The following is a 15,878-nucleotide window of genomic DNA, read 5'->3' on the forward strand; positions in this document are numbered from 1 at the left end:
CCATTCTGTCCTACTTGAGTCATTGTTTTATGGAGTCTTTGGTCATGGAATTGATGGTAGTTATTGCTTCATAATTTTGAAGCACAAGAACCAACAATAAATTAGTTTTTTTGCTCAGATCAATCTTAACTCGGACTCAAAATAAGGGTTAAAAGCTACACCATATGCTTACTGGTAGTAAGTATCTAAATCTGACAATTTAAAACAAATAAAACTCCCCAATAAACTAGTGAAGCGCTCCCTCGAGGACCCTTCTTTCGGGAGCCAACACATTAAACAAAAGGACATGCTTCTATCATCAAGCGAAATGACTGGACCCTGATTTGAATCGTCGCAATTTTTCCCTGGAAATAGATCATTTGATAGTTTTTTGTGTGTCCTTGTTTTACGAAAAAAGGAAATGCCGTCAGCCATTCGGGCAACCGTTCTTGTAGAATGAATGAATAAATTGACTTTCTTCATCTTGCTCAGTGAGGTCGTGCTGGTGTTCCTGCTGCTGATCTACTATCGCCATCCGCAATCGCAAGGACAAGGCAGGGACAAAACCCTTGTACCCTGGCGTTGAAATCCATTGGCTGGTCCATTTTTAATTAAGAGTCAAATTTCATTTATGCGCATCTTCATTTCCATGCTCTATCAAGATCTGTTCTCCACGGTGGTTCGAGAATAAGCGTTATTGTGATTGCACGCGTTCCATCTTCGAGAGAGTGTAGGCCTTCTTGAATTTTTTGTCCAGCCTAGCCGCTACATTGTCTCCATATAATCTTATCCTTTTTTTGTGCTTTGCACTATTATGGAACATTTTTGACCAGTTCCGGTTCGGCTCACTTAAAGTCTGCCGGCCGTGGAACAAGATGTACGAAGAATAAATGAATAATTTAGGACACTGGTTAAGCTTCAATCGGGAAGACAAAGAAGAAGGAGCATAATATGGCGAAGGTTTTATGCCACCCTATACCATTCATCTAATCAATTCGAGGAATGAATATACATGCGTCTCAAGCACTTGAAGCGACTCGGAAGACGGAGACCCCTGTGCTAACGATTATGTTCTGCTTTCGGTTCTTTTTTCGTTGTCTTATCACATTTGTTCCCTTAATTGCAGGTAAAGAAAATCCTTCCCATTTTCCCTCACATCCAAGCGGCCGCCTGAACAGGGCCGGTGCGTTTTGTGGTTAGCTATATGGACGAGTAACTTAATTAAAGTAATTAATTGTTTGATTCTAAACCTTTTGTCCCCGGTCCGTCCCCTGACTACCGTGGTAGGCGCCCACCTCGGTCTGTAGCCGTATCGATATTGAGTTTGGGATTGATCATCATCGGGCCAGGATTGTCTAGCTTTGTTTCGTGATTTGCTTCCGAAGCATCCTCCGGCCTTGGGTACGGTTTTATGACAACTTGCTCCGAAGAGTCAGCTCATTTTAATGAATAGTGATTCATCAGCAACAACCGTCGGAAACAATCGGAAGCGACGGACGGTTTCGAGCTGGCGGCTGGTAGGTAGGATCGTACTTTCGGATGTCGTAGTTCGATGCGGGGAAGGATAGAAATGGATTGCAATTGGAATTTAGCTCTTAATTGACAGTTGTATCAGCATGAATCGTTTGCTCGATTGTACGACAGGATAGATTAAAATTGGAGTCGATTTAATGAGGGGGGAAAGCTATCCTCAAGAACATCTCCAGAAAGGCTTATGATGCTAAACTTATTTCAGAATAGACAAAAAAATTGATCGTTTCTTGTTAAGCTATCTCTCATTCAAACTGAGGTAACAATATACTAGAAGAGAAAAATAGACAATAAATGAGAAGAAATGAGGAGTAATCGATCTTGGAAGAACATTAAAACAAGTGAAACAAATCTTTCATTGAAGAGGTGAAATTTAAAATCCTCCAAGTCCTAATATCAAATATCAAACAGCCAAGCCAGCTTGACCTTTCGCATCGAGCAAAGTTTTCCTTTCTTGTTTTTAAGGGCAGGGAAGAAAATGTTAAGTGCAATGGTCAAGCAGAACCATCATTCTACGCTCGTCTGAATTGCTTTTAACTGGATGAACTGGTGGACTGTGGTGGAGTTAAGGATGCGAAAAGGTTAAAAGAAGCTCCAGACAAGGATGTAACAAGTAATGAAGGAGAAAAGAGCAGACCGAAGGAAACCCTCTCCCCCTCCCATTCAGTTTGGGTTATTTTCGTCCAGAAATGTTTGATGCTGTTGTTCGTCCATTGACTGCAGAACTGTTGGTTGAGGATGAGTTTTTTCGCTGGGAGCTTTCCGTTTCCGATTTCTCATTCTGCATCTCGTTCTTATCATGGCCGGGAAACAAGCTAATCGGCATATTCTAACCTCCCGCAGCTCCCGGCCAACGCTGACATGGTCCCCCAACATGGGGCAAAAGAGTTACGTTTAATCCTCTGCTGCAGTGGTAGCAGCAGTAGCAGTCCTGGCAGCACAAATAAACATTCCCATTAAGGAGGTTGAAGGCAAAACTTGGGCAGCTCGTAAAATTTTCAGCAGTTTATCTCACCTGCCTGGACCCGGGCCAACATTGCGTCCACGGTGAGGCGCATGGTGGAAGGGAAAATGAGTGTGGCAGAGATTATAAAACACAACTTTGGTGTAGTCCGTCGGTCGGTCTGTGACTGGGAGGCGTCAGAGTTTAACGGGCGGCACACTCGAACTCGGCTACAAGGACTTTACCGGAGCAAACTGTTCGATAGGAATGAATTCCATCGTGAGTGTAGGTGTGTGTGTATGTTGCTTAGTATGATGGGGTAATTTTCTCGGAAAAAGTTTTCCGCTCAGCCAGCTTCAACCAGCGTGAGGCAGATGTTTGGCCAAAACAAGCATTAGAAAATCGCTTAAACTCCCACAAACTCAATTCACTGGCTCAGAGCTAAGGCCATGTGTTTTATACTAGAGGGTGAAACAACAGAGGGTAGGAAAGAGGGTGGGGATGTGTTTTTTTCTTTTCGAAACATTTTTGAAACACTCACTTGATCGCTGCTATTCGTCTTTGGTGTTTGGTGATGGTGAGGTCCTGTAAAGCGATTGCCGTAGCCGCTTTTCACCAATATTTTCTCCCAGGAGCACCAAGCCGATACGCATTTGCATAATCCGGATGCAAAGTTGGGAACCTTGAAAACACACGCACCCACAGGCACTCGTGCTTACAGGCATTGGGAAAACATGGTTTCAACTTAAACCCAGCAAATAGCAGGACCGAGCTAATCCTGCTTGGCCAGGTTGATTGAATGTTACGTGTAACAGTGATTACGCTCGCTTGTCGAAGCAAGACTCGTATGGGGAAGCTCATGCCATGCCTAATGGTGTCAGCTGAAGGACAAAAGCAAGCCGGGCGAAAATGTCGCCCGAAAAAGCCTACCCAAAACTGGCTTCCTGCAACTAGAGCAGTCCAGTAGTCCGCAGTCCGCTTGTAATTTGCGACTAATTAAATAAGTCAAACTGTAATGAACCACGCGAAGGCAAGTAGCGCAAAACGCAGCAGGTGTGGGTACGTATCTGGCCACTGAGCACACAAACACACACACACATACACGCGTGCCAGAACCGTCAACTGTCACGAAACGCTCTGGAACCGCACGGGGATGCTTCGTGCGATGGCGGTGGCTCACGCACGCTTTGCAGGACTTTAAACACACGCGATTCACGGCTGGAAGTCCCGGAGATGACCTGGTTACGGTCTGCGTTCTTTTTAACCGTTTCTGTATGCGGAGGGAGAAAATAGAACACCAAAAAGAAAGTGGGAAAAGTCTCGTGACTTGTTCGATTTGCATGTCAACCCGGAAATGTGACCGCATCGGTGCGCCACCAGACCGAGCGAAGTACTAAGCGAAGGTAATTAAAGACTTTGTGACTGTGTTTTTTTAAAAAACGTCAAAAAGTTTGTTGTCAAAGAAAAGCTGGAAAACCCTCCGGAACCCTGTGTGGGGAGTGAGAGAAAATTAAAGAAAATTAGGAAAAACTACTCCTACCCAAAGAAAAAAGGGGTGAGGCTTCCTGTGCGGGGTTGTTAGCTTTCCAGGAAAGATCAGGAAATAGAGATGTACCTCACGGCGGGTGAAAGGAACTGTGGAACGGTGTCTGAAGAAGGAGAACCAAAGTTTTTGTTTTAATTTTCTCGGTTTGTAAAGCGAGACACACGTGACGTTCGGGGGGGTTTTTTTTTTCGCGACACAGCATAGTTTCAATTTAATAAAATAACTAGTTTGGGAAAAGTTTCCAACGCGAGGTTTTTTTCTTGCTGCACGCAAACAAATGGTCATTATTTCGTAGAGTGAATGCAATTTCCACAAAGTTATAATATAGTGCCACCATCGAGTGGCAAGCAGTGCGGAAAGTGAGGTTTGTTTTGTTTTGTATAATTAGGATACAAAAGTTACTCCTGTTTAAATACAAGATTAATTTGATTTCGTGGCTTTTTGGAAAACCTTACCTGATTTAACTATTTTTACAGGATATTTGTAGCTTTTAATTGTAAAAGCGTAATCTGCAAACTGTTAGAATGATTATAAAATTAGATCCCGGAGGAATTTGCCGTTTACGCCCGAAAGTATGCTATTTGGTGTTTATTTTTCTACACGCGTGCAGTATACACATTCTTCTTTGATTTACAACGGTTTACATCGGGTTTGAACAAAAAAAAGCTTATTTTGAAGGGATTTTTTTGGTGAAATAATAAATAAGAAACAGTAAAGCACTCACCGCATTCGTGAACCATCTTAGCTCACTTTCTTTGAACGTTTGAACGATGGTGACAAGGCAGCACATCATTGTGTTCGTTCGCACCGTTCACACGCAACAAACAGAAAAGTCCGGAAAATCCGCCTCCGGCTAATGAAAATCGTGCCCTGTCAAACGTCGCAACCATCAGGTCCGCGTAGGGGTAGTTGTTACCCGTGTGTTGATCCAGCCTCGCCCGAGGATGTCGCGCTCAGCCACATGTGAGGTGACACTTACCCGCAGACCTGAAGAGACTTCTGAAACTTGCCCCAAGAACAGATTTTCTTTTTCTTCTCTCTCTCTCTCGTTTGTTGAGATACAAAATGGTAACAGACGATTTGAAGCGATGGGGATGCTTTTCGGCCAGGCACGCACCGTGTGACACACAAAAGCGGGAAACCGTAACCCTATATGGGCGGGAAGCTATCGAGCGGTGGTGTACGATAACCGGATGTGGGTAGTTGTGGGTAGCCGAGCGAAAGGATGTACCCACCGACGGCGTGCAGCAGTGTGTCCTTGTGTTTCGCACCGTCGCACGATTTTTATCTTGTACGCTTAAAGAGGGCGAAGGCATTATAAAGGAACGGCGTGGGTGCGTGGAAAGGCACACACACTCACAGTTTTCCACACCGGTTTGGAAGGGAGCTGCGTGACAGGCAAACTCATACATTCTTTTTTCGCTTGCCCACGGCAAAGGTGAAGGACTTCGCTCTGCTCTGCCCGGATCCCATTAACACCCGGGAGTGGAGTCATTGGCAAGGAAAAGCGGCTTGGATTACCGAAACGTGTGATGATGGCCAGAAAGGGATATGGGGAGCAAAGAGAGCGAGCGAGTGGAAGGAAATTTTCACCGGAAATGGTTCGCTTCCGTACGGTGACATTACGAGAGCGAGGAAGCAATAGGAAGCAAGGTAGAGGATAAATCTGAACAATGCTTGTTGGGTGAAAGAAGGAAGAAGGAGCGAGGGGAGAGGAGTAGTCCAAGAAAGGAAAAATGGAAGGGTAGAAACCCTGGCAATACCTGTGAAGAAACTGTGCTTCAGCGTAAGTATCGGTTACTTTGTTTGTCGGGGGAAAAGATTTCCTCAATTCCATCACGTGACGAGACGTCAACGTTTCTTCTACTTGATGCACACACACACACATTTACTCAGCAAAAGGATGTCGGTTTTCTTTTCTATTCTGGGAGGAAATGAATAGTTTAGTTGCAGAATTGGCAAGTACACGCGTGGGGTAAGAAAATCTTTCACTGCTTTGTAGAAGTTTCGTTTGACCGATTTTGTGTTCCGTTCTTGGAATAAAGTAAACTTAATCCTTGGTAAAGAAAATTCCTTTGTTCGAAGCGGTGAAAGATTAGTGGTTTTAATGTCAGTTAAAATGGGATTGTTCTGGAAGACAATCATAAATTCCAAATATTTTAAAATTTAGCATTTGGTTTTTAATTTGTTGAATTTAAAAAAGCACATAACAATTTTTAAAAGAATTGAAGTTGAGTTCGATATTTTCAACCGATTGAATTACGTTTTATTTTGAATTGAATAGCTCAATACCTGTTACCTAGAGCTGCTTTGTAGAATTTTTCGGAAAAGTTCATAAGTTTTTGGCTTCATGGCAGTAAATATTTCATGGAAATTGATCCGATCTTTGTAGGCAAATTATTTGAATGGCTAGCTCTTTCTGGTTGACTCATTGCAATTGTTTATTGAACTATTCTTGTTATTGTTGGAAAGCACATTTGTTGATACAATTTCGATATAGATCGTTTTAGTTGTAAGTTCTCTCTTTCCTTTATTTAATGTAAATTGAAAACATTCGATTCTAACAATTCCAATTGACTCGGTAAGTACGGAATACGTTCAAAAATCTAAAATACTTGAAATTATTCAAGTCCGTAATAAAACAGGTTGGTCTAAAGTAGCTCATGAACGGCTATCAAATTTATAGCAACGATTTCATCCTCTTTATCGGGAATTAATATCCGACATTCAAACGAAGCATCCAGTTCTATTTGACAACTGGCACAAAATGAAGTCATATTAGCCACAGCGAAGGCTTCACCCGCCGCTCGGACCAGCGAGATGATAAATTTGTTAAAAAATTATAGCAAATTTCACAATAAAATTAAACGGCCTCTCCTCCCGGCGGCCTTTATCAAGGACGGACCATCTCGGTCGTGCCAACAACAAAAAATGAAAACGGCCGACCGCGGTGCAATCTTGAGATTTTATCGCGCGTGAAAAGGACCAATAACTTACAGTGGAAGCTCACCCAGAGCAGTACCCTCGGCGAAACGGGAAGCGAATAACAGAAAAGGCGACCTGGGCCCGATTTTCCATGGACTCGCACCATTCACACCTTCCCCGTCCCACTCGTCCTGGTAATGGTAATAGCCCGATGGCATTACCTTTCACCGGTACTTGTTGCTGTTGAGTGTGGTGGCGTTTTTGGAGTTTGTGTTGAAGCTGTTTTTTCCCAGCTCGTTCGAACACTCTTTAGTAATGGTGCACCACGAATTTGGTGTTTCAATATTTCAGGGTGAGCGATTTTTACGTTCTTCTAGTTCTTTTGTTGGCCAATCGGGTTTGCTCATCCCTTCGGCTTCGGTTCGCAAGAAGCAAAAACGTGCTATAAAAGATGATCCAATAGCGCCACCGGTGGTACGCCAAGTCAGCAAATTTCCGAAGGGTTCGTCTGTCGATTTCTGTGTTCGGTGTTGGTTGGTTGGGCGTTCATTTTGATGCGTTTGCTTTCCCGCACCGGAAGTAATATGTAGAAGTGAGATTTTTGTGACCTTCGAGCAGTTTTGTGGCTCCCTTTTCTTTTGGTCTGGTACAAGTGCGAATGTTTGTTATAGTTTCCTCTTTGTAGTTTCGCATGCTTCCTTTGCGCATTGGTTTTTTTTGGGGAAAACAATTGTGAACATGCATACAAACAGAGAGCAGGAAAATCAAACATATTAAGAATTGCCTTCATCGTTGAGCGCTTCCATCGACACTTTACAGCTGTGCTTATCCAATAAGGGACAGCGAAAAATATCAGAAAAACAAAAACTGTACCAAGTGTAAGGACTTTTGTGGGATAATTTCTTCGGAAGATTCTGTTTGAAAATTGTCCACTTAACTTTGAACAGAGTCCAGAAATGGCTATAAAGTTGAAACATCGTCTAGAATAATGAAAGAATAGCGCTTGCCTTCCCTGACTACATACGCTTGGAATAAATTTCAACGAGTCCCAGTTAAGCTGAGAGCAACTGTATGCGTTGATTGCGAATCAAGTCTCAAACAGTCATTACAAATGTCGAACGAGATTGTGTCCCCGTTCAACAATTATCTCTTAAAGCATTCTTGATAGGAAAATTAGGTCGCTTCATACTAATCCTTTCGCCTTGTTTGTCACGGATGCTGCCAATGTTGTTGTGCTCACGAAAAAGCACGACAAAAAGGAGGAAAAAAAAAGATAATAAAACAATTCTACTTGCCAGCCTGCTTGCTGATGATGCTGCGTTGTTTTCGTACGCATTCCTTAATTTCCGGGCGGAAAAACGAAACAAAGTGCAAAAATTTACGAACGATATCTTCGGGCCCTTTTCCCGAACCATTTACCAGCTTGAACGTTTGCTCTCTCTCTCCCCAGGATGCGCTCCGTTACGCTCACGCTCTCGCTCTCTCTCGAATTCTTTCGGGCGGCTCACGGGAAAATTGCCACCCCTGACAGGGAAAAGTCGACATTGGCGCTTTTAGTCCTCGCTTGACGCTGCTCGAGTTCGGAGGGTTTGGAAGGTTCGAAGCTCGTTCAGTTTTGTTGCGTTATCCCGACCCGTTATCCCGCGGAATCGATTACACACACACACACACACTCGGCGACGCCGTACTGTCCCGTACGGCACGTAAACAAAAAGCTGCCTTTTTGCTGTGGCAGAGAGAAAGAGAGAGAGAGTGATAGGGCCACAAATAAAGGCAGAACCCCAACAAAAAGTCCATCCCGGCCGTCATGTGAATCGTGATTTGCGGAGTGTTATTTTTGCACCACGTTGATGATTTTCCGGTGCTGGTGTATCACTGTACTCTGGGATAGCGTGTGTTTTTTCGACTCACATTAGGCACGTGTCAAGGATGTTTTGTGTAGGTTTTGTTTTGCTAGTGAACGGTGTAAAGCGAATGGAAAAACTGTCGATCTTGAAAGAGTTAGCCGCAATGAGGAAAAAGCGGGTGGTTTCAACAGAGTTTTTCCGGCAACACATTGTGACGTGATGGAATCCATTCGACAGTAGCTTCTGGGTCGAGAATTTCGGAGGAAAAGCTTAACGTAAAATTTTAAATAAAATAAAAAGAAAACACACAAACACACACACACACATACAAATGCCCTTCCTGGGGTTTCGGTCCTACTGGCACTGCAGTTGGCGCGAACAACATCGAGCATCGGGAGTGTGTGCCTCCGCTTCGAACAGATGGAATTCCGGCACGGGTGATTTATCGTCCAGCTGCCGAATGGCATAATTTATGCTGCATCCGACACATGCTGGGCGCACTGATGCGCCTGGGATGCACTTTTCGGCCAGCTCAGGCTGTCGGTGTGTGTGTGTGGCCGTGTGGTGATGGTGGTGCAATTGTTATGATGCCGTGTAGTTGATGAGCGCTGACGAGGACGAGGTGATGAGTGGTATTTCGAAAGGGTCATAAATCCTCCAGCGAATAGGAAGTGAGTTCTGTGTGGGAAAAGGGGGAGGGCGTAAAAGTGAGGGAGAAGAGGCGGTGGAAAGCCAGGCGGTGGAAAGACAGGCGGAAAAAAACGCCCAAAATTCGTGTACAATTCGTGTGTGAAGATCTGTTTTTGTGACGTTTAGGGTTGAACGGTTGACAAATCTTTTTCATCAATCTTGGACTCTGGCTGCAAACGTTTGGCTGTCGGAGTGCATCTTCGATGTACAGCAAGCAGTCATAAAGGTACGGATCATCGGTAGGGATTAAGACCCTTTAAATATTTCGAGCAGGTGTAAAAATTGACCTACTTTTGTGTAGAACTTTATCATTTTTTGTACTTCATCTTCCAACAATCTTTGAATATCTGCTATTTATTGATTTGTGTTCATTTTTTTGTTTTATGTTCACTTATCTTAGTTTTTGCTTAACTACTTGTCTACTTAACATCTCGCTATAATACTCCGTCTACTACGAACTTTCCTGCTATAATAATAATGCATACCTCTGCAAATACATTGCATACATGTAGGCGCAACAAATTCTCAAAAATCATATTTTTTTGAAAAATTTCCAATTATGTCATTTGCTCCACTATTTCATAGAAACACTCTCCATATAATTAAATAGAGCAGATAAAGAATAAACAAAATGAACACCATTCAGGACCAAACTAACTAAGCTAGCCCGCTCGAACACACTTAATACTGAGCGATAAAACATACCACCTTCTTGAGGGCACTTTCTTTATTAGAGCATCCCTGATTCCGGTACCGCGTCCCATTTATCACCGGGCCACTTTAATTCCCCGTCCAGCAAATACCGGCGCAAAGGCAAAAACGGGAATTTGCCCGAACGCTGGCAAACCTGATTGGCGTAATCCTTTCTGCTCGCGAGCGAACATTAAGTAGGACGAAATTAATTATGAACCATCCTCGTGCTGCCGAGCATCATCCCCGTTCGCTCTAAATCGATTCTCGCGCGGGGTCACCATTTGGGATGAAGAAGGGATGACATCTCTAGCGCGACCTCGTGAACGCTCACACAAACACACACCTACACACACACACACACTTGGGGAAGAAATCGAAGCTCCAATGTATAATATTATCACTCGAAAATAAGCTAATAGACACAATATCGTCTTTCGCCGGTTGGAGAAGGCTTTTGTTTCTTCTACGGTGGAGGAATGCAGCGGGAGAGAGTGGGAGTGCTTAATGATTTATGCTTCTCTTTGGGGTGAGTACTGCTAAGGGGGAGGTGCGAGTGGGGTAATGTGAGACGGTCTGCGGTGGTGCGGGTGTTTTGTAAGTGAGCGAAGCGATGATAAACAGCGTTTGATGCGGTTTGCGTTCGATACGCCGCAGATGAGTGGTGATAAAGTTTTCGCAACGTGCGGACTTTCATTTCGCCATGCTTAGGCACACGCACACGCACACACAGCTAGACAATTTCTCATCCACAACCAGGCACGGTTACACCACCGCTAGCAGTGGTGGGCTCGGCTGGGTGAAAATCGTTAACCGTGCCGCGGAATTCAATAGGGCGGCGACGGGACGCGAGCTGGGATTTTGTGGCTAGTTTCGGGTAAGAGCAGCACACAACGCGTCACACAGGGCGACCACCGACCACCGGAAAAGGGAAGCTTTGTTTCGGGTACAAAATTTAATTAGTTTGATTGATTTTTCCGGGTAAACGTTTTCCAATCGGTTCCCACGATTAGGGATCGATCGCTAATTGAATGATAAATATCTCATAACCAGCGACCGACGTGATTGATCACAATGGCGAAGGGGAAGGAAGGGGGGGATGATAGGAAGGATTTGGCGAGGTAAATGGAAATGGAAGACTTTGGGACGGATTTTGTGGGATTATGAAGGCATTTAGAGTGAAGTGGTCCAACGCTCCACGCGGTTAAGTTTATGGAGCGATGGGGAAGAAATTCTTGGGACTTTTAGCACAGTTGTGCTGTTGAGTTCGGAAGCTTTGATTTGGTTCGTTGAAGGCTTCGTTTGGCACAATTATGATTTTAATAATTACTTTTATTTTGCTTACGTGGTAGAAAAAGGGATAAAAAGGCAAATCTCATTTATTAGATCGAAATTGGATTGTGATTTTTTAAAGTTAATGCTCTGCTTCTACAATGATGCTTCATTTGAATGCTTATTTTTGTTGCTTCGTTTGCGCCATTCCTGATCAATGTGCTTCATCAAAAGTGCAATTGATTTGTAACGTAAAATAGAACAAAAAACCGCCCACAAAACCATCTTTTGCTTCGATCAAAACTTTGCGGTTGGCCGGTCGTGGGAAGCCATTGTGCAGCCCAGTCACCCGTTCCACCCGATTTCCCTCTAAATGCTGCTATTACAATGTGTCAGTCCGGTGTCAGTTGCAGCGTGGAGAACAAATTTTCTATTACGATGCAACGCTCAGTAGCCGGGCCGAGTGATCTGCAAGTGATGGAAAGAAAAATTGACACCCATCGCCACCGGGGACAGTTGCTACGGTAACAAAGCTCATCAGGCGATGCAGCTGTCGATGTCTAGGGGGAAAGGGATTGGTGATGCGAAAGAGAGAGAGAGGGTGGCACTTTTAATTTGCTATTGAACAAGCGCCGCACAACACAACAACACAACAACGTGCTTAAAATTTGAGGATGCTTTTGACGTCACTTTAAGTGGTAGTTTGACCCAAATTAAATCTGTCAAGAAGGAGCCGGTGAAAATCGACGAAGGAAAAAAAACGCAGAACACCAAAGGAAGGGAAATCGTACGTGTTGTCGTGGGAATCAATTTTTGCTGCTAATCCATACCGATACCCTCTTGACCGAGACCGAAATATCTTTCGCTGGGTAGAGGATTCGGGGGCTCGAGTACCCTTCATAAGGGTACTCGCATTAGCAAGGGTGACGGTTTTTGTTCGTAATCAATACACGTCAACCGTGGCACGTGCGTGTGCTAAAAGTCGATGCGATATCGGCGAAGCGAACTGTCGGCGGAAATATTGATCCTTCAAAAAGGCACTCGAGCGTTCGGTTCGGTTCAGCTCGGTCGGGTGGCAACTTCATTCCGTGCCACACAACACCGACGCAAGAGTCTCCTTGGGGGAATTGTTGTAAAATAGCTTTTCTTGGTGTCGAAGTGTCCTTTTCTTTGGGCAGTGTGAGATCGCTGGTGAACGGGGACGCAACAGGACGTGTCTGGCTTTGCGGTGCTAGGACGGTGCTATTGTGAACACGTTTCGGACCCTGATTTGCTGAGTGGAATTATCACTCGTACACGATCTTTCGAGCGTGAAAGGTCCTCTTACACGTTGGCGGTTGCTGTTTCGCCAGTAGTAATTAGTGGTGTTTCGTTGAGCAAGATACTGGAAAGTCTGTTCACATGTAGGGAGGGATAAATTCTCAGTGGAAGATAAATGATGAAAATATAGAGCAGTTTTAGTGAAGTTTTTAATCGATGGAGGCGCCTGGTAACAGCCAGTCTGCTCGCTTAGTTGGCTGTTACTAATTAATTCACGTGAAAATTGAGTAATGTTTCACCGAAACTGGTACTTATTGCTAGAATATGGCCTCTTACAACTAGGAAGTTTAATAACAAATTATGAAGATTTTACACTGAATGGTAAATGAGGAGCTTTTAGTGTAACGCAATTAAAAATGTTAGTATATGGAGGCGCCCAGTCGTTTGTGTAAAATCATCTCCGTTTGTTGATCACAATTACCGAGTTCTTTTTAATGCAAAATAATAATTAGAACAAGAACTAATGTTATTTTGATGATAAACTGTTCGCATTAGCAGAGCCATTTACTAAATTTTCCACTCAATGGAGGCGCCCAGCTTCCTGAAACGATTTTCATCCAGTAAATTACCAGTAAACTATTAGCGTTCCAGGCATGAATTTAGTTTCTCAGTTGGCATAGTTTTGAAAAGAAAAAACTTGTTATCTACGCACTTCTAAGAGCGAGCCAGGATGAAATCGAAAAAATATAGTTAATGGAGACGCTCAGCCGTTCATGGAAAAAAAAATCTCCGTTACGTTAACTGTAACTACCTAGTTTGCAAGAAACAAACACCTCGAACGAATGTGCGAACGACCAAACACCATCTCAAGGACCTTTGTCGCACCACTGATTGAAGTTTAAACGGGGGCCTCCTCCCTGCGTCATCATACCCACGGTGGTAATTTCCTTACATCAAAAGCAATAAAGCCTATCATTAGTCCAGTCCCGAAGCACTCGGGAAAATTGTGTTGCGTGCCCAAAAAGAAGCAGAAAGAGGAGGAAGGAAACACAATGTTGAACGTGTCACTAATGTGCATTCCACCATGTGCAAAAGGGGAGTGATTTTAATTTTCCAATCTAACGACATTTTTCCCTTCATTCTCTTTGCAGAGACTCCCGGATGGATGGGTGGAAGCAGTGTGTAGGGGCAGTGTTGGTGGTGGCCCTGCTGGTAGCCAGCCAGCCGCCCCCGGTCGGTTCGAACGCAACCGAAACACGACCAAAGTCCGGTGGTGGTCGCGATCGTTCCTCTGGCAGCGGTACGGCCATAGCGTCCCTGTCGTCTGCCTCGATAGCGGCCGCACTAGCCTCCCGGAACGCAGCCAGCAATGGCAACAGCAACAGCAACAACAACAGCGGAAACGGAAGTGGAAGTGGTAGCCCGGCGGGTGGCAACAGTGGTGGGAAATGTAATATCGCCCAGTTGCGCTGCGCCAACGGGACCTGCATACCGTCGTCAAAATTCTGCGACGGCAATTTCGATTGCCTTGATAAGAGCGACGAGCCGAAATCTTGTACAGGTAAGTGTGCTTTGATTACTTCGTCTTCCAATTGTCCCTTGGCTTGGTTTTTTTTTCTTCGCTCTCCCTTACACACCATCGCGCAGGGACCGGAAGATGCGAGTTATGAGTTTTGGGAGCATTTTTTGGGGTTTTTATTTTTATGGTTCCTCGTCGTGCTTGGAGCAGAGGACACACACAGCGAGGAGTATCAAAGCAAAGCTGCGAATGCAGAGAAGGGAAAGGCCGTTTTTTCGTTTGGTGGAGGTTAATACTCCTTTGTTCCCGGGGCAATGTGTTTGCAATTGAGCCGTTCCGTTAAGGAATTTCCACCGTCCCACCCGGGCTGGCGTCTGTTGCGGAGGTTTCCACTGGGATACGTAGCTAAAACATGAAAAGCAAACTGAGCTCAGAGCGTCGTAAATTGTTGAATTGCTTCACGTGTCGTTTCGTTTCCATTTAGCACGGCCAAAAGTAACGAACTGGCGGCAGTCGAACGAATCTTCCATTTTCTGGTGAAGCTTTTCTTCGTTCTGTGAACCCGGGAAGGTTACGGTACGGGGCTCCTAACAAAAAAACAAAAAAAAAAGACCCAGAAGGAAGCTGATCCTGTTCAGCAACGTTGCTCCCTTGCTTTATTTTTCCGCTTCCATTGAACATGCCTTTGTTCGTGTTGTAACGCGTGGCGTGGCTAGTGGCGCCCGGTGTAAAATGAATCACCCTGTTGCGCCGGAAGCCAAATGGACGTTTGATTGTTGTTTTTCACCGGGTCCGGCTGTTTTCTTTTTCTTTCCTTGGTTTTGTTTTTTCCCCCTTTTCGGGGGACGGCGAATTGTTTGCTAAAACCCACGGGGAAGCACGGCAACGCGCTGTATGCAACACGCAAGCCTTGATGAGAATGGTGCAATTGAGCTTTTTGAATTAAATTTTGGGACTGAATTGGTCGTTGGTTGTTGCCGGTGGTGGTGTGCTAGGCTTGGTTTTTGTTCTCGTCGTTGTCGGAGCCCAAGACTGTAATATGAATTTCATGCCGTGCTATAAAAAATGCATGGACGGGCTGGTATTGTAACCGTAAAGCCCTCTTTTTAGTAATACGTTTTGATGTGTCGAAGCGATGGAAAATAAAATGAATTGGAAGGATCATAATGAAAATTTGAATTTATATTTACAAAAATATAAAAACTCCTTCAAAATATTTTAAATCAAATCTTCGACAACTGATTGCAATTCAAAAGAATCGCTAAAAATGATCCTCACTATATCCAGCTTAGCTTTAAAGTTTAAACATTTACCAAACTGAGCGTTATATTATCATCTACAAGCTGTTGCGAATAGTGACTCCTCCCAGTGGAAAGAATTTTATACTGAGCTCAATGCATGTGCTCGAATAGTTTGCTCCAGTTCTTTTTTCAACAAAAACTTTACATAAAGCTCCACAATGGTTTGACGAGTTTAAAGTCGAGCAAACAAAGTTGTTCGTTCTCACAAAGTCCGTTAAATCCTCGCTCGGAATCGAACACAACAAAAAAAGCTCAATTTTTCCAATCAAATCCCATTCAGCTGTGGGTTCCCATAGGATCTGCCGGGAAAAACGAGAGAGGGAGTGAGAGAACGAAAAAAAAAAGGAAACTCCTCCTTCTCGTTGCGGTAATCAGC

At 44.2% G+C, this 15,878-nt stretch overlaps 1 protein-coding gene across 5 annotated transcripts in view; it reads left to right on the plus strand.

Moving 5' to 3' along the window:
• Nucleotides 1-15,878, plus strand: part of LOC118503664 — a 239,104-nt gene that overhangs the window by 184,949 nt on the left and 38,277 nt on the right. For 4 of the 5 annotated variants that reach the window (XM_036037190.1, XM_036037192.1, XM_036037191.1 and 1 more), the window contains one exon: nt 13,834-14,243. In XM_036037190.1, coding sequence (XP_035893083.1) covers nt 13,844-14,243 — 400 coding nt within the window. In that variant the 5' untranslated portion in view covers nt 13,834-13,843. Of the gene's footprint in view, nt 1-8,485; nt 9,687-13,833; nt 14,244-15,878 lie in introns of those variants that run through there. The other variant, XM_036037194.1, reaches the window with a different exon arrangement.

The sequence above is a fragment of the Anopheles stephensi genome, chromosome 2, assembly GCF_013141755.1.
Source record: "Anopheles stephensi strain Indian chromosome 2, UCI_ANSTEP_V1.0, whole genome shotgun sequence".
Classification (NCBI taxonomy): domain Eukaryota; kingdom Metazoa; phylum Arthropoda; class Insecta; order Diptera; family Culicidae; genus Anopheles; species Anopheles stephensi.